Source organism: Xiphophorus couchianus, chromosome 1 (assembly GCF_001444195.1).
Source record: "Xiphophorus couchianus chromosome 1, X_couchianus-1.0, whole genome shotgun sequence".
In the NCBI taxonomy this organism is placed as follows: domain Eukaryota; kingdom Metazoa; phylum Chordata; class Actinopteri; order Cyprinodontiformes; family Poeciliidae; genus Xiphophorus; species Xiphophorus couchianus.
In genome coordinates this window covers 12,542,617-12,561,079 of record NC_040228.1, presented here as the reverse complement: position 1 = coordinate 12,561,079, position 18,463 = coordinate 12,542,617, and the positions used below count along the sequence as shown (strand labels likewise).

Sequence of the window (18,463 nt, the reverse complement as noted above, 5' to 3'; positions counted from 1 at the left end):
TGAATCTAGACAAATTAATATCAGATGGCAGGTTCTTACCTTTTATGCAACTCTTAAATAATATAGAAACATTTATAACTAGCTTTTGCCTTGTTTTACTGTGAAATATACTTCAAATACTGTAGGAAATTCAGTTTGACATCCATCATAAAACAATCTTGCACACAATTTTCATCATAAACATTTCTTTAGATTTAGCATCACAGCTCAGATGAACAATTGATGCTGCAGATACAAAACCCACACTAGTGCTCCTTAATGTCCCAGCAATTACCTAATTATAGTACTTCATCTAATGCCACACAACGCAGACACTCAGTTTGTGCTGATGAAGATTCTCTCTTTCTTCCCAATATGGTCAGTTTGTGATTAGGTATTTCAAGTTGCTCATTTACCATTGCCTGTTTAAGCAGCTAAAACAAGTTATTGCAACTGACCAGCATTTCTTACTTGTAGAAGCAGGTGACTGTTGCTATTCATTTTCTAAAGAAACCTAAAAACCCAACTAAAACATAGCAGTATCAGGTCTTATTAAAGTGTTGGGTTTTTTTTCCTTTTTTGCTGGGTTTCTTTCAGTTCAAGAGACAGTTGTGTCAGAGGAGATCATGCACAATTTGGACTCGTGTGAAGTGTCTGTGGTGGGAGATGAGCTGGACGGCGAGCATGAGAGCCTGGAGGTGGATGTCTCTCAGCTGCAGCAGCGCGCCCTGGAGATGAGCTCATCTAACCTGGGCCTCGTCATAACTGGTACACAACACCAGAGAAAGATACAGATAGATGGCCTCCACTGAAATGACGCGTTTATTTACTTCTCTGTGTGTCTTCCAGGTGTGAACACTATGGCCAACTATGAGCAGGTCCTGCACCTCATCCGCTACAAGAACTGGCACACCGAAGCGCTCTTTGACAGGAAATTCAAGCTGGTCTGCTCTGAACTCAACGGTCGCTACATCAGCAACGACTTCAAGGTTGAGGTAGGAACACTCCTGACAACACATCACCATCGTTTTTATGAATTACTGACATCTCAAAAAGTCCTGTTTGAAAGGAGAAGTTTACAAGCGAGGCCTCCCTTCTCTTTAGGTTAATGTGATCCACACGTCCAATCCTGTAGAGCACGCCAACAATGCCATGGTGCAGCCCAACTTCATCAATCCTGTCCATCATGCCTCTGTCGATCTGTCTGGTCACAACCTGGTCAATGCTCACCAGGCTTCGGGTACTAAAATCTGTGGAACATTTGGATGTTTTTTGGCTTGTTTTAATCATGCTAACACTGTCTTTGTGTTATGTTGTACAAAACCTGATAAAACTGTGTTTTAGCTACAAGTATCTTACCAGTTTTAATAGGCAGATGGTATTGATGCTAAGTGTTGAAATCAAATCTGTTTAATTAAAGCTCTAGAAATGATCCGGTCTGTTAAAAGGCCGGCGCTGCTGCAGATGGATTACTGCGTATTTAGCCAAAGTAGGGCGTCTGTGAAACACAAGTTGTTTTTTTCCCCTTTTAGTTTCATTTTATGGTGTTGGTTTAAGGATCTGCGACAGACTGGCGACCTGTCCAGGGTGTACCCCGCCTCCCGCCCGGAACGTAGCTGGAGATAGGCACCAGCAACCCTCCCGACCCCATTAGGGACAAGGGTGGACAGATAATGGATGGATGGATGGTTGGTTTAAGGATTACACTTGAGCTCAAGTCTGTGACATCTGTACCGGCCATGTTTGGAGCTCGACCTTGTATCCTAATCTCTGGTATCTGACAAACACTCCCGGTCCAGAACAGAGATCCTATCTGGATCACGTTAGGGAAAGTGGAGCAGTTTGTCGGGAGACTGGAAAAGCTATTTAAAGAAAACACACACACACCTTGAGCTCCTTCATGTGCAGCTCTGACACACCGTGGTTGCTGCTGTCCTTGAAATGTTCTTGTGCCTTCCTGCGTAAAACCGGAATCCTTCTATCAATTTCCCCCCGCTGCTTTCTGATTCGGGCTGTTTTCTCTGCAGTGGTTCCCAGCGCTGCCACCATTGTCATTGTGGTGTGTGTGAGCTTCCTGGTGTTCATGATAATCCTGGGCGTGTTCCGCATCCGAGCTGCACACCAGCGCTCCATGAGAGACCAGGAGAGCGGCAAGGAGAACGAGATGGACTGGGACGACTCGGCCCTCACCATCACAGTTAACCCCATGGAGGTAGAAAAAAAAGAAATAGATGCAAAATGAGATGAAATATTTCACAACGAAAGATTGTTCAACTTTAGACTTGATTAGTGATCCTGTGTGATGCAGTGACTGTGTCCTAGAAGCTGTGATGGAGGGACATTGTTGCAGAACTTGCATTTGAAATAGGAATGAATCAATTATTTTTGTGGGTTTTTTTCACTGTTAATGGCTTTTATTTTAGCCAAGAGAAACAGGTTTGTTGTCCCATGTAAGCCACCATTATAAATCTCAGTATTTTGGCAGGGATAAATATGTGAAAAAATGAAATTAGATCACTTTTTGAACAAAGCATAGCTAAAGGAAGCCCTTTTTTGAATAAGGAAACAAAAATAGGCTAACATTACTATTTAACTGTGCAATAACTTAAATTTAACAAATTTATTAATCAATAAAGTAGTTTTCAATTGAATTGAAAATTCTCTTAAATCATTTTTTTAAAAACGGTTTCTGCTTGAGAAACATTTAGAGAACGAATGTTGAGATTGGTTTTTGTTTTGGTCTCAAATCCCTTGAAATATCAGAAAAACTTTTCTGTTCAAAGACATTTCAGTGAAGCAAAACACGAAATACTAAAAACCGAACAAGAAGTAAGACCATTTCTTAAAGTTGTGTTAAAAAACAGAATATGTGAAGTACAACAAACAAAGGATGCATGTTTTGAATTTCTATACATTCTGTCTTGTATAGCACATTTCAGCTATACAAGAGAGTGCTTTACGTCATAGAAACACAAAAATACGAAGTTATAAACGACACCATGCAGTCAACAATTGCAAAAACCAGTAAACATTACATTTTGATGAGGGCCATCACTAACCGAAAATAAAACTCCGAAATCATCAGATTTGAAGCACTTGCTTAGCCAAGAACAAGATGGCTGCTGTGAGTCCTCCCACCATAATTGTTTCTGACTCCCGACAGATTTTATATGTAGTGCTGACATTGATGCTGCGCATCACCTCTTTTTATCACGCACACATTCATTTTAAAAACAGCTGCGTGGGTTTGCAATGGACATGTTTGGTGAAAGGGGCCGGAGGCAACGTAATCCACGTAAACGGCAGAGCAGAAACTAAACGCACAGAAACCAGAAACTTGAAAACAGATGAACAACAAACCGGACCACAGCTCAACGTGAAGATGACTGAAATGCAAAGAGGAGACAAAGAAACTCACGACTAGGAGAGGCAGAAAACAGGAGGTAAAGAAAGTACCAGACTAACAAAATGAGAAACTCTCAAGCTAAGATCAGCAACTGCAAATGCATGAAGCTTAACCATAAAACAGTGTTGATAAAAATTGATGTTCACAACCCCTTTTGGTCCAAACTGGCTGAACTGTTTTGGAAAAAAAAAAAAAGAATTGGTACAAATTTGACTGTTATATCAGCCAAACCTTTGGAGGCATCCTCTAAAAGCCCCAGGGCACCTCAATACAAATGCACTGATTTTTAAGTTCTTCACAATTATGAACTACTCTTTTTTTTTATCTATTCTATAGCATTAGTAACATCAACAAATAGTTTTAAAATGTTGTAACATTCTATAAGATAATTTTCTAGTGTTAAATGAAATAGAAATATCTTGGACTGGATGATGCAGTGTCATATATGCATAATATAAATCATAGTTGGCCACGAATGACTGAATAGTGACTGTGTTTGTCTGATTTTCAAGCAACTATATTCAAAATGAAATGTACATTTTTACACTGATCCTAAATCCCAAAAAAGTGGCGATCAATTTTGCTGTGTTACTAGCACCTCTATATCAGCGGGGCTTTCAATTAGACATTACAACAAAACTGGGTGTAAAATACCCTTATTTAGTAAGGGTGCACCAAAAAATCGTCCCTGATTTCCTCAACTTTGGGAGATGATTGGTGGAGCCTCACATGTGAAGCCGACCTGATCCACCGATCCCATCTTCCTCAATAAAAATCTAAAAATAATCTACTGTTGCTCTGCTGTGAGAGACATTTGACTGACAGACCCACCAGGTTATTTACGTCTGCAGTTATCAATAGTCACCCCACCGTTTCCAACTCTTGCTATATTTAGCAACAATTCAGACAAAAGAAAATTGGTGTTGGCCAAAATTGGAATCGGAAGGTCAGGCTTTTTAAAGATTTTTAATCTGTGATCGGCGAGAAAACAGCAGTCAGTGCATCCCTACTGTTAGTAGTCAGGGAGGGGCAAGTTGTTTGAAAACTGCTATTAAAGCTGCAATCCATTCGCTATATTCGTTTTTGCACTCATTTGCCATCTCTTCTTCTCTAAGATCTCGAATTAGCTTTCAGGCCAACCCTGCATTTATGATGATGGTAGCTGAGGGATGAGAGGAGATCATTAGTAGAAAAATGGAAAACAACTACCAGTGCTACGTAGACCACAGACGAGCACCTTTATGTGCAAACAAACACGTTTGGGATGTATCTTGCCCGGTTTTTTTTTGTTGGTTTTTTTTGCATTAGTAACCAAACTTCCCCTCCCCTTTTTTCCTGCACCCTGTGATGCAGACGTACGAGGACCAACACAGCAGCGAGGAGGAGGAGGAAGAGGAGGAAGAGAGCGAGGACGGGGAGGAGGAAGACGACATCACAAGCGCTGAGTCAGAGAGCAGCGAGGACGAGGAGGGCGGTGAGCCAGAAGACCAGCAGCGGACCAGCAGACAGCAGCAGCTGGAGTGGGACGACTCCACCCTCACCTACTGAGACACACCAAGCCCCCCACACATGCTCTGACACACACACACACATAACCAAGCCACAGTCACCGCTTTACGCACCCCTCCATGCAGTTTCATGTCTAGGAGCCATGATATATATATATATAAAAAAAAAAAATTTAAAAATAAAAACGACAAAAGAATAAATAAAGTATAGAAGAGTCCTTCAGCGTATAGGGTCAAGGCTTTCCTGTTGTTATCTTCGTGGTGGTACTCAGTGTAGTGTAGTCATCACCGGATTGCTGATTTTTACTTTATGTTTTTTATTTATTATACTTTTTAATTCCCTGGAAAACTTGGCCTACATTTCTTCTGGAGTGTGTGAGGAAGCCAGCCCTGCACTTTCTGTTCTCAGTCAGGCTTTCGCGCGGAGATTCTTTTAGATTTCCCGATCTATGTCCTGTGGCTTAACGCTTTTAGGGTCGCTTGCCATGACTTCGGTTTTCTTGATTGTAGTCCACAGTGGAGCAGTTTTATCGAAGTAGCCTGCAATCTCTCTTTCTCTTTTATTTTTCTTGTTTTAGTGCATGAGGAAAACTTGGGAAGTCTTACGTGTAGAGAAATGAATTGCTTTTTAAAGGTTTTTTGTAAATATAAAAACAATGTAATTAGTCAATGTGTTTAGTGAAAGCCCGCTCAGCAGGGCTCGATATCTTAAAAAAAAAAAAAAAAAAAGATAAACACGCCGTATGTAATGTAGAATATTTGTGTCACCGCAGGCTGTAGCATGTCGCTGAATTTCTGCTGAAGCTGTTCCACCGTGCTTTTCCCAAAAGTCTGCCTCGTGATGAGAAACCCAGGACTGTTACGCGGAGGTTTTCATGACAAGGTGGTGTCTGTTTTTTGACGTTTTCTTTTGATCGTTTTTTGCGAGAAGTGAAACCGGTTCCTGTACTTTTCTCGTGAGCAGGATGATTTGACAGGTTTTCGCCCCGTTACTATCGACGACCAAAAGCGCCACAATCTGAAAAATAAATCATTTCTCGAACCTTTTTATGCAATACTGACTTAATAAGCAAAATTTGGATTGATATATAAAGAGTAATGTCAATAAATAACTGATTACAGAATTAAATGTGTAAATTATTGATTTTACATTTCATAACATATTAAAATCAGACAAGAATTTTATAATTTTATTTAATTGTTTCAGATTTTCTGTCATCATGAAATAACTCACTGTTGTAAAAGATGCCCTAACATCTGATTGGTTGGCCCGTACCACAGTTTCAGCCTAACACAATGAATCAGAGTCAGATTTTTAAAATATTTTTTAAAATTGAACTTCCTGTCAGTTGCTTTTAAACATCCAACTCAAAGCTATTTTGTATCATAACTGATGCATTAGGCGTTTGTGTTTGTTTATTTGTTTTATTGCCTTAAAACCAATTGCCACCGCAGGACTTTGAAAGATTTCAGTAAATTCTGAAATACTTCTTATTTTTAACATTGTGAATTTAGATATTAATCAACCAGCTCCACAGTTAATTATGCTTCACATAACATTGTAATATTTAAATAATAACAGCTAAATCACTTCCTTTGTCTAATGTTACTGAAACGATTAAGACATATAAATATTTAATAAATGACTTATTTATTAAATTGTGGTGTTTTTGGCCCATCAATGCGTCACGCTTTGCTCCGCGTGCACAGGTGGCAATGCTCGACTCCTGGCGTTCACCTCATTTCGTTCCCGGTAGAACTCGTTGTTGTACAGAAGGAATCTTTTTATTTTATTTTTCAGATCAGCTGCGCTTGTTTCACAACATTTGGTACTTTTGCAGACGGCAGGAGAGCAAGGCTGCGAGATTTTGAAACGTGGGTCCCGAACTTCCTGCAAGTGAGGAGTTTGGACCAGCAGAGATTTGCTCTGCACCTCCACCGAGGTTCAGTGGTGGTGGTTGGATTGTTTTTCAGAGAGAAAAATGAATCTTTGCTCCACGGTACGGCTGTTTAATCCTAAAATGATCACAGGTTTATTCGGTGCATTTTGAACCTATTCTCCTGCTCCGACCCACATCACGGATTTTGCTCTATTTCAGCAGGAAAACACTTTAAAAATGACTTCTTCTTTTTTTTCCACAATAGACCACTAGACTTTATTGTTCATGGAACCACACTGGTAGAGTTGTTCCTACATATTTGTTTACATTTGGTAAACTTAATTTTCCTGCTGGAGTTTAGTATAAAAGCTCATACGATCGATTGGGAAAATGCGACCAGCCTGTCTCCTCTCAGACACTGTTGTCCGTCACTGTTGTGTACATACATATATATATAAATATATTTGTCTTACAAAACCAGAAGGTGACGATCCTTTGCGCTTTACTCTAGTGTGAGGGTACTAAAACCTGCATTAATTACTAGCAGATTTGGGGCATTGCATGGCGCAGAAGTGGTGTTTACAAAAAGCATTGTGGCTGGATTTTGGTTATTTTTCCTTTTTCTTTTTTTGTTTTTGTTTTGCATGAGTCTGTTTTCAGAGGCCAAATCTGATTTTCTTTATGGGGACAGAGCTTTCTTTTAAAGAGTTGGGTTTTTTGTGTGTTTTTTTTCTAATCTCCATTTAATTGCTTAACGACCAGTCTCCCTTCCACCACGACACGTAAAGCACGGGGCCAGGTCTGAGCCAGCTGAGGTGGGGAGTGCCTTTTCGCCAATCGTTGCAAAATTAGCAGGTCTAACAGAAAAATAAAAAACAAAACAAAAAAAAACACATTTATCCACTTTCTTTTATTTGTGGCATTTTTTTTTTATTGTTTCATGCTAGATTTCTTACAAAGCTGAGAAGATGGGTTTTTTCAGCTTGTAGTGACTGTAGTCCACCGCTAGTTTTATTGAAACTACAAACATTCTACATTAGATGTCATGTGTCCTTATTGATGTGTAGAGAAAGTAGATCCATATTGTATCTTCTATAGATATTGTACTGAATCCACCTTTAAATGATGTACAGTACATGAAGAAATCGCTTTGGCAGCATAATGTGGGCGTACTAATAAATTTTGCTGTCTGTGTACAGTGGAAGGTGATTTTTTTTTTTTCTTTTTTTGAACCGTGTCCCATCGCCAGAGTTGTTGAGAAGTGATTCTGAGGGCAGCATGAATTTTACGCAATCGCAGTAAGGCCTGCCATCTCCAAAACTCGCATCCTCATCGTGTCAGACAGTTCAAAGTCCAGTTCAAAAGTCAGTAATGCTTTTAACACAAGCCTCCGCCATGACTCCAACCCCCTTAATCTGAGTCACTTCTTGCCATAAAACGCAGCCAGGCCGTAGCGCCCCTACTAGGAATCAACTTTGCATGAGCCACACGTCTGTGAATGTCCCGTGTGGGGTTGAGACGGAGAAAGGAGTCTGTGACGCACTACTGATTCTCGAGATTGTCTTGTTTCACACATCCATCACCCTCCAGACCAGATTGATGTTTTTTTATTTTATTTTTTTGCTGTTTCTTTTAAAATGTTGCTCAAATGGACAAACGGTTGTGATGTCTGCATAAAAATGTTGGATGCTTCCTTTGTTGCTTGTTGGAGCCGCTCTCACTTTCCTAGCAGCCGGTAGGCGGGTTGTAGCCAAGTCGACGCTCGCTCTTAAACAAAATAAAGGATGAACTGATGGGATGTAAACACTTCCTGTCCTTGTTTTTTTTTTTTCTTTTCTTTGAGTTGTTACAATAACTGTGCCACTGTTTAAAATGCATTTCTGGGGTGGAATAACACACCCTGCATGCAGAACGTCTGGAGCAATAGTGCCCTCTGGTGTTGAGTAAAAATTGTGCAACATTTTTTTTTAAGATCACAGGTTAATAAAATTTAAACGCTGCTAACATGAACATCACTGAAGATTTGTAGAGCGTGTCTAAAAGCCAGGAAGCCAAACCATAACAGGACATACATCAACACACAGACACTCTAATAAATAAGGTCAATTTAGAGATAATTAACCTAACAGTCATAGTTAGGTTAAGGAGGAGGAATAAAAATAAACCCATTGAACTTTACCGCATGATGCATATCCTTCCACAGCCGCTGGATACAAGAAGTAACTACAGCTAACATTTAAAAACTGATGTTTAATGTATTGATTCCATTGTAATGATTGTGTGTGAAACTAATATTTTTTTTGTCCTCCTGTAACATACTGATTCTGTTCTAGCAGCACTGAAATGTGAGTTTTGCTCAGTTTAGTCACTAAAATGTCCACAGAAAAACACTAGATTGTTTATAATTAAGGTGATCAACAGCTTTTTCTAAAATGTATTTTAATATACAGTTTAAAAAAAGAAGTGTTATTCTAAATACAATCGATATTCATCACGGATGTACCGGTATACTTTCTGGAAGTAAATTATGATACTTGTAATTTTAAATCTGAAATGCACAATACTTCACACATGATCAATATAAAGACCATTTTTACTGGACCTGTTGAGGAGCAGCTCTGTACAATCAGAAGTCACTTTATGCTTCTCACAGCAAACGATAGACATCATGCGCAGTCCAGGTCAGAAGTTTTCGTACCAATCTTTTAATTTGGGCCTTTTGGAGATTAATTTACGCCAATCTTTCCAGCATAGGACAATCGTACAACACGAGCTCTGTGATTTTTTTTTTTTTTTTTTAAAACAAGAAACAGCTGTGTAAGTTTGTTATTGTTGCTTTTCAGTAATACAAACAGGGTCAAAACTGTGCATACAGGTAATGGCTGAAATATAAGTATACAACCCCAACTGTTTTTAGATAAGTTCCCATTAGCAACTAATATCTCATCCATGTGTTTTTCACATCTGTTAAAAGACTTTTGGTGGAACTATATTTTATTCATTTTCTTGGTAGAATTGGTAGTTTATTTAACTTGCCCGGTTCCTGGCATCACATTTCAAAAAGCTTTGAAAAGCGATTCAAACACATCCAGTTTGGATTTGTTTTTTAGGAACATTCTCTCGTTTGAACAAGCTGTTCCCAAGTTTCAACCGTCTCCCTGCTGATTTCAAGTAAATTTAATAGTAGTCATCCTCCTTATTCATTGTTCCACTTTGGGCAAATATCTAGACCGCAGCACGATGCTACCAACACCGTGCTTAGCACTTGCCTCACCTTGATTCCTCTAAACGTTCTTCTTGTCACAATAAAGTCAAACTGATGATCCCAATTCTTGTGTTTAACCACGGTTAAAAATAATAAGAAATCAAATAATCATTAAAAGACCACAAGTAATGATTTTCATTCTAGCTTGAATGATGAAGTTCAAGCCTTGAGGCACCTTTATAAAGGCTCAGGATCATCATTTTTTTATCCAAACAACTTCAGTTTAATTAAAACCTTAAGAGTCTATGAACTTTCAGGTTGTAAATAAGCACACAGCAAACCAACACTACAAATCACAGCACCGTCGTCTTCTACATTCATTTGCATGTATTCGTACCGACTATATTACAATTTTACAGACTTGGACAAATAACTGAAATTTACAAAAGTTAAGAAGTATAAAACAATACTATTAAAATTTTTTGCATCTATAGAAACACTAAAAAGTGCACACATTTTTTTTGCAAAACTTGATTAATTGGCACACTTCTTTTTTCTTTTTTTTAATAAGAACAACAAAGAGTTATAACTGTAATTTTGTAAACAATCTATGCTTGGGTTTTCACCCCAGAACTGGCTAAGGCCATAATTTTGTCTTCCGACCCTGAAAGAAAAGGAAAGAAATACAAGATGAGCGTTGGTAGTTGAACAAACTGAACAATGAGTTCATAAAGATTTCCATAAAGTGTTTCTGCTCACCCAGGTTTGCAGTGACTTTTTCAAACTGACTCAGAGTCGCCGTCGCGTTTTCAGCCAGGAATGTGTCATCCTCTGGAGTGAGCTGTTAGGGAAAAAAATACATCTACAATGTCACAACCCTTTAGAAAAAAAAAAAAAAAAAGATCAGTCTGTGAACATCATAACTGCCACATGACTAAAATAAACTCCAACGGGAATTTTGCATTGAAACATTAGCAGAAGCCACCGAATCAGACTGCGCAGTGCGGGGTTCGTCACCTTCTCTCCCAGCTTCCTCAGGGCCGTGAGGATTTCCATTTTCTGCTGCGTGTGCACGTCCCGAGACATTTTCCCCACCATCACGTCTCGGTCCATCTGCCCAGAATGTCGCACAAAGGTCGGACAAATTTCGGGCAGAGCCATGGAAAAGAAAAACACGATGCAGTGAGTGGCGTGAGCCAAACGCTAATCAGTCAAAAGATTTAACGGCACGAATGATTCTAACAAAGCTCCATGAAGACTGACAGAGGAATGGGTTCACGACGATAAGAAAGAGCAAGCAGGTTTTGAGGGAATACATTCAAAACCGAATTTAGGTCTTTTACAGCCTTTTTGACGCCAACATCAATATAATGACACAGGCTTGGCCATGTAATCACGGATCTGATCTGGGCTTTGGTTGTCTGCTGTTCAGTGGAGCAATGGAGTCTATCGGCTCTTCAGCACTGGAGGACACAAAGTGATGAGAGGTGCATTTATTGGTAAAACCAGGAGAGAACTGAGCAGCAAAAGAAATGTTTAGGAGGTTTAACAATTTGACAAAAAGGAACAAAACCAATTCTGAAAATGCTGCAGTCAACCCTTGAATATTCTGACCATTTCTCAGGCTGTGACTGATCGGTGCATGTTTGAAAGTGTAACTCAAACCTCGGCGAGTCGAGTCCTCAGCTGTCCTGGCTGCTTCTTTGCAAAAAGTCGGATCACCTCTGGGGTTTTGAATGCTTGGCTGATGGCAGCTTGGATTGCCTGATGGAGATAAAGACTAAAACAATGAGATAGTGGGACAAATTTAGAAATACATTTTCATTTTTATGAGACAATCTCAGAATTTAACCACAGGATCTTATAATTTTATGTGCCAACAACTAGGTAGCTAAAAGCAAATTATGCAACATCCGAGTCATTATTGTCAGATACTGCAGCTTCTCATAATTAGGGAATAGCTAAGTCGAAATACTGACTTCTAATACTATGATTTTATATTACAATTGTTAATCTCATTCTAACTCATTCATTTGATTATTCCTTCATGCTTGATCTGCGAATGTTACAAACTAGCCATTGACCTCCACAACAGCATTCGAATTACCAGGTAACAAAAACAATAAGTATTTTCTATTATATACGAGTGTTGATTATCAGTCATCCAGGACATATAAGTGCTTGAGTAAAGGCAACTGGACTTTTTCTCCTGTTTCTTAAAGATGTTTCATCTCTTATTCAAAGGGCTTCTTCAGTTCAGAACTGCATGGGTTAGGTTATTGTTTTCATGAAATTAAAATGAACATTTATTTTTAGCGCTTTAGAAAGCACTGTCATACCGCCAAGTTTAAACTTTTTCCAAGAGTAAATTGAGATTTTATGCAACAGCATCACAGATTTTACAGCATACATGTGAAGGCCACATTCTAGACAAACATATAGAAGCTCTTTAATAACAGTAAAAAAAAAAAAAGATTCCCTGTGGATTTCCTGTTTGAAACTTTAGGAGAAACGCCTTCATGTTAACCTTTACAACACAATGTGTGTTCTTAAGAAATGAATTAAACGACAGTAAGGACTTCTCAGACAGATTCTACTTTGAGAGTGTTTAAATATTGTTTGATTTTATGTGTCAAATGCCCATGACATGAGATGCAATTTTTTTCATCACGGAGTGGGAGTATTACTTCTACAAATTAATAAGTTCTTATTAATAAATGTCCCTACCAGCTGCATCCCACTAAGTTCATCCACCAGTGTCATGTCTCCTGTCATTATCTTCTTCAGTGAGTCATTGAATTCCTCCAGCTGTTCCAGTGTCTCTTTCTTTGTCTCCTCATATTCCTCCTCGTCCAGGTCCTCTCTAGAAAAACAAAACAAAGAAATGATAAGGACCTTATAGAAGATGAAAGGTTAATGAGTTTATTGATTGGTTTATAGTGCACCTGCATTCCTCCAGGTCCTGAAGCTGCTGCATCAGTCTGTCAAGCTGTTCCTCCATGTTCTGCTTCAGTTTGCTGGTTTCCGACTTACCCCGTGATGCCATTCTGTTAAAATTATGTTTCCAAACTCTGGGTAACAGATTTAAGGAAGCAAATTAACAAGCAACAGATCAGACTGGCTGACATTAGTCAGTAAGTCCCAAACAGACTGAACTTGATGCCTGGTGAAGCTTGTATTCACCGTGGCTGCTATCTTTGGTCACTATTCCTGATTATTTTACACAATAAATCCGGAGGCTCAGATAAACATTGATACTAACAGCAAGCTAGCATGCTAAAGCAAAGCATCTCACCGTGAGTTGTCTTTGTAATAACCAGTTATAAACAAGTGGTAGGAGCGAAGGACGTTTGCTTCAGGCTAATGGGAAGAACCATAAAATAGCGAACAGAACCACTGCATAAAAACCCATATAAAAAAATGACTACTTTAGTAAAAAAGACTGTTCACTGTTTGTCTCGAGTCGCATAAGTCTTGAGGATTTGTGACCATGAACGTAACTTCAGAACGTGGGTGCGGCTCTCGTAAATTCTGTCCAATCAGATTTGTCTATCTTTACGTAGCCCTCGACGTCAGCTACGTACAGGAAACAGCTGACATCCGCCAATAGGAGAGCGAAACAGAAACTGCATTATTTTATAATAGGTACGAAAACGTACTATTTCTTTTGAACACTGACTGTTATTTTTAGTTTGTCTTCTTAAAAATAATTTGGGTTACCTCCATGTTACTAACTTATAGAGCTAACAATCTAAATTACGATGGGAAATTCAACTTTAACGAGACTAACACATGTTAGCTCTAGTTATAGCTCTGCTATTTTAGCCTCTCAGCATAACAAACCTCCAGTATTTTCTCTTGGGGTTTTTTTGTGCCTGGGTTTAAAGGGACTACGTTAAATCACACCTGAGTAGTGTCAGCTGCTGTGTTTGTTGCAGGGCAAATCCTGCACCAGTATGAGTAATGGAGAATCCCAGTACATCCAAAGTGGTTCTGCTGGCCTGCGGCTCCTTCAACCCCATCACTAACATGCACCTGAGGATGTTTGAGCTGGCCAGAGATCACCTGGAAGACACAGGTTGACGCCATTTAAGATTGCATCCTTTGTTTTAGTGTTAAGAGTTTTTTTAGTGTCAAAAATGGATCTTAAAATGAACTTGGAGCCCGTGAAGAAAGGGAGAAATTTGTGATGTGCTTCTACCGTCTTCTGCCTGACAGAACAATCCTGCAGCATCATCTTTAACTAAGTGGGAAGTGGAGCATTGTTGCTAAGATCAACAAATAATAAAAAATAACAAAAAATAGAAAATAACAACTATGGAACATTATGATTTTCCTTATTTCTTCATAGATCCTTTCCAAGCAGTCGGGCATATTTTAAAAAGAAAGTACACCCTAGTAATGTTAAATTCATACAAAATGCCCACACTTGTAGAATTTAAAGGGAGGGCTACTTTCGTTTTACATGACTTACTATACAGCAGAAGACAAGGTTGTGGTTAAAATATCTACAAATGCATTTAATGCTGTCTAGAGCTGAAGGCCTCCTTTAAGCACTGAAATCCTTAAGTAGTACTAAAGTGTTAATTTTAAACTTTAAAAAGTGTTTTTGAAGAGTTGGAAACTGCATAAATTATCGTTTGTGTTACTTCATTTTGCACAGTAATAAATAATGCACTTTTAAACTTGGTGCAAAGTGGAGGAAAAGACACCTGGTCTATTTGAGGCTACCCTGCAATTTTGCAATATTTCTTCATAACTCATTATTGTTTCTATTCTTTAATCATCTCAAATCACACTCCTACTGTGATTTAAACACCAAAACCATATCTCCTTTGTGTTTAAGGTCAGTACAGTGTCATAAAAGGAATCATCTCCCCGGTGGGCGATGCCTATAAGAAGAAGGGTTTGATTGAGGCCAGCCACCGGGTGGAGATGGCCAGACTGGCCACAGAAAGCTCAGACTGGATCACAGTGGACTCCTGGGAGAGCCAGCAGTCAGACTGGGTGGAGACGGCTAAAGTTATCCGGTAAGTTTAAAGTTCACAAAACATTTTTTCTCTTGGATTTTTTTTTTTCATCCTCTGACTCTGTTTTAGCTATTTTACATCTATCTGTGCTGACAGCTGGCCTTTAAGCATATTCACATTAGATGTAGTGACGCACGTGAGTATGGCTTAATTTGAAACTTTGGTAAAGTCTTCCAAAGTTTTGATATCATTTTTATTGTATCTGAGTCATTCAGACTTTAGACCTTTTAATTATTTCTTTATGCAAGAGTTGAACACTTCCTGTTTCAGACTCTATGAAATGTTTCTAAAGTCAGCTTTCTTGCTTGAAAAAAAAAGCTAATTTAAAAATAAAGGTTATGAGGAAGTGGAAAATGTGACAGATGGAATTTATAAGGGCAAAATAAAAAAATTTAATTGGACTGTTGTGACAAAATGTATGTGGAGTAATGTTGATACCTTTAAGTAGGCTCAGAATAAGTTGGAAGTTAGGCTGCATGTAAAAGTGTCGCATGTTACCTTCATTTCATTTGTACATTAAAGAAAGGGTGATGTGATTATAGCGTGCTTTGTCCACTAGATGGCAATATTAGGTCTGTGTGATATGGAGACATCCAGGGCAGGAGCCTGGAAGTGCAGCTATGTGAGCAGAGCTGCTACAATAAAACTTCTTGAGCAAAAGAGAACTCATTATTTTCAAACATGAACTTAACAGATAAGACGGACGATTTTAATATATTTTCTAGATTTATACAATACTCTCCCCTAATTATTTTCCTGTATTTTTGGATATTTTTATTAACACATTTTGAAGCTGGATTTTGTTCTCATTACCATTTGGAGCAGTGAGACACGATCACCAGCGTATCAGATTTACAGTACTTTATTGGGTCTACATAGTTTGACGGCAGCTGCAGCACACTCTAAAACTATTAACATTAATAGTTAACGGATCCTTTGTTTACTTCTCAGAGATTCTGACTCTCTCCTTTGGTAAATATAAAATAGGATAGAAGCTAATTGCTGGGCCTAAGGGCTTCTTTCATTCAGTCATTAAACATTTCCTTCAGTTTTAGTTGCAATGCTGAACAAGATATTTAGGATTCGTGAAATTGCGACTGGGGAATATTTTTGCTCAGAGAATATTTTTTGGCTCATAGATCAAAAAGACCAGCCTGTAACCTGCAAGATGTTTTCATAGAATAATAACAGATGTAGATTTTTGTCTTAAAACACATATGGATTGAGGGATTTCAACAGCTGCTTTTGACTATGTAGCTGTTTTGTCTTTATTCGTACAGGCATCACTATGAAGAGCTGCTCGCTAGAGAACATAACAGGGACAACGTGGACACCGTCAAGTATACGAAGAAGAGACGTATAGAGGAGAATTATATAGCGAGTTCAGTTCATCACAGGAAAAGAGGTAAGCTATGAATATATGTAAGGTTATGTAAGTAAATAGATGTTGTGTTTTTGGCGTTCTTGCTTATCTACAGCTTACTGCGTTCTGCTGAAGTGAAGGAATGCAGTTTTTTTTAGGGTGTGGGCACTCTGTCTCATGGTCTGGACGACAGCCAGTCACAACCAACAAAGTGAATTGTTAGAGTGAAGCAGCGTGAAAATTGCCTCTGGGCAAAAAGGTGGTATTTACAGATGCACTTGAAATTAAAGCAAAACTGCGTCACACAAGAGCAAAACAATAGCTGGTCATGTGAACAATGGTGTCATGAGCTTGTCGTTATCATTAATTAAACTTAACCTGCATTTAAAAAGCATTAAAGGTTGTAAACAGGTTTTATAAAAGGTTTTGTCCTATGTCAGCAAAACTAAACCAAAATTAAACATTTTTCATTTACATTTGTATTTATTTACTTTGTTTTTATTCATTTTAACATCAATAGGCACACATATTGATGTTATTACAAAGCAACACCCCCAAAGAAACAGGTAAGTTTCTAAAGTCAGCAACAAAGCTAACTTTAGAAACTGTGTGATAAATCCCATTTCATGGTCTGAAACAGGAAGTGTTCAACTCTTGCATAAAGAAGGTATTATAAAAAGTTTTTCTCCAGCTATGGAGAAGTATGCAAACCAAAACGTATACAAAAACTTTTGTTTTTCCAACATTATTTCCTGTCTTAATATCTACATGTTTTGTCTATCCATCCATTTATTTGTTTAACAATCATCCATCTATCTAATGATCGATCTGCATTTCGTTCTTACTGAACTATTTTTAAAATGGTCTAGAAACAGGCTGGAAACTGTGCAAAATTCAGTCTTTGATTCTACAGAATCTTAGTTTTATGTCGAAGTTGTCTTCTCAAAGATCTTTGAACAGGTGTTGCTACACCCCATCTGAGCTCCTTCAGAGCTGAACTCCTTGTCCCTGTGCTCAGATGGCCCTCAGCTGATGCTGCTGTGTGGAGCAGACGTCCTCGAATCCTTTGGAATCCCCAATCTGTGGAAGCAGGAGGACGTCGCTGAGATTGTGGGTCGGTACGGGCTGGTTTGCATCACCCGCAGCGGCGGCGACCCACACAAGTTCATCAATCAGTCGGACGAGCTGTGGAAGTATCGCAAGAACATCCACATCGTCCATGAATGGGTGATGAACGATATCTCAGCGACTCACGTGCGCCGGGCGCTGCGTCGAGGCCGAAGCGTCAGATACCTGCTGCCCGAGAGCGTCATCCACTACATTCAGGAACACGGCCTCTACAGCGCCGAGAGCGAGCAGAAAAACGCTGATGTGGTTCTGGCACCTTTTCAGAAATACTCTGATGCCTCTACAAGCGGATAGTTTACTGAAATGTATATAAAAAACAGAAACTGGTGGTGAAGCTAAAACAAGTCGCACATTTTATTGATGCTCTCAATAGTGCCTGCTCCACAGATTGTAGTAATTGAATAATTATAGTTTCATTTTTGCATTGTCAAATAAAGCAGCTGAGCTAAGGTTCAACTACAAATAAACAGTTTTATACATTTGATATTTTGTACAAAAATTGATCCAATATTTTTTATTGAATAAAAATATACTTGAATGATTCTGACACTGCTTTAACTCTGCCACCTCATCATATATTTTCACTCAGAACTGGAATTTTTCATGCACTCCGCACTCCCCCTTCCCCTTTTAACAAGCCAAAGTCTTTCTGGAAACACTTTTTGTTGGACTAAGCAATTTGTGCCACATTAATAATAAACAGGTTTCTTTCATTCTTTCATTCTTGTTGTTCTAATGCGGCAGAGATTGAAAACTGATAATTATTCAGGGTCCTAGTTTTCGTGTGCTCCCTATTTTTTTCTCCTCTACTTTTGCATAAGGCAAAGGTACTTTGTTTGCATACCACCATTCATGCACACCCTCATTAAAAGCCGTTTGCAGGAAAATTACATAAATGAAGAAAGGTGGATAAAAATCTCAGGTAAACACAAAAAAATGCACTAAACAATAATGGGACCTGAAA

At 38.7% G+C, this 18,463-nt stretch overlaps 3 protein-coding genes across 7 annotated transcripts in view; 2 read left to right on the top strand and 1 right to left on the bottom strand.

Moving 5' to 3' along the window:
* Nucleotides 1-8,579, top strand: part of clstn1 (calsyntenin 1) — a 35,791-nt gene extending 27,212 nt beyond the window's left edge. For all 4 annotated transcript variants that reach the window (XM_028025370.1, XM_028025354.1, XM_028025360.1 and 1 more), the window contains 5 exons: nt 577-747; nt 829-974; nt 1,084-1,219; nt 2,007-2,191; nt 4,739-8,579. In XM_028025370.1, the coding sequence (XP_027881171.1) occupies nt 577-747; nt 829-974; nt 1,084-1,219; nt 2,007-2,191; nt 4,739-4,933 (833 nt within the window). In that variant the 3' untranslated portion in view covers nt 4,934-8,579. The remainder of the gene's footprint in view (nt 1-576; nt 748-828; nt 975-1,083; nt 1,220-2,006; nt 2,192-4,738) is intronic.
* Nucleotides 8,580-9,546: 967 nt separating this feature from the next.
* On the bottom strand, nt 9,547-13,473 carry lzic (leucine zipper and CTNNBIP1 domain containing). Of its 2 annotated transcripts, none has more exons than XM_028025400.1 (7): nt 13,274-13,473; nt 12,924-13,025; nt 12,706-12,841; nt 11,644-11,742; nt 10,996-11,091; nt 10,738-10,819; nt 9,547-10,642 (listed from the first exon to the last, which is right to left on the bottom strand). In XM_028025400.1, exons 2-7 carry the CDS (start codon nt 13,022-13,024, stop codon nt 10,587-10,589), a joined length of 570 nt encoding a protein of 189 aa, XP_027881201.1. In that variant the 5' UTR covers nt 13,025; nt 13,274-13,473; the 3' UTR covers nt 9,547-10,586. The 2 variants fall into 2 exon arrangements, with proteins under 2 accessions (XP_027881201.1, XP_027881195.1); XM_028025394.1 differs by having other exon boundaries at nt 12,924-13,049; nt 13,274-13,472.
* Nucleotides 13,474-13,537: 64 nt separating this feature from the next.
* On the top strand, nt 13,538-18,214 carry nmnat1 (nicotinamide nucleotide adenylyltransferase 1). Its single transcript, XM_028025382.1, has 5 exons — nt 13,538-13,623; nt 13,917-14,056; nt 14,825-15,008; nt 16,289-16,413; nt 17,390-18,214. Exons 2-5 carry the CDS (start codon nt 13,942-13,944, stop codon nt 17,791-17,793), a joined length of 828 nt encoding a protein of 275 aa, XP_027881183.1. The 5' UTR covers nt 13,538-13,623; nt 13,917-13,941; the 3' UTR covers nt 17,794-18,214.
* The last annotated feature ends 249 nt before the right edge of the window (nt 18,215-18,463 follow it).

Excerpts from the sequence above, each read along its gene's own strand:
- nmnat1 (XM_028025382.1), top strand. The coding sequence starts at position 13,942 with ATGGAGAATCCCAGTACATCCAAAGTGGTTCTGCTGGCCTGCGGCTCC. Across the intron at positions 14,057-14,824 it reads AGATCACCTGGAAGACACAG|GTCAGTACAGTGTCATAAAA; the intron begins GTTGACGCCATT and ends TTTGTGTTTAAG. Across the intron at positions 16,414-17,389 it reads AGTTCATCACAGGAAAAGAG|ATGGCCCTCAGCTGATGCTG; the intron begins GTAAGCTATGAA and ends CCCTGTGCTCAG.
- lzic (XM_028025400.1), bottom strand. The coding sequence starts at position 13,024 with ATGGCATCACGGGGTAAGTCGGAAACCAGCAAACTGAAGCAGAACATG. Across the intron at positions 11,743-12,705 it reads AACTTAGTGGGATGCAGCTG|GCAATCCAAGCTGCCATCAG; the intron begins GTAGGGACATTT and ends TATCTCCATCAG. Across the intron at positions 10,820-10,995 it reads TGAGGAAGCTGGGAGAGAAG|CTCACTCCAGAGGATGACAC; the intron begins GTGACGAACCCC and ends TTTCCCTAACAG.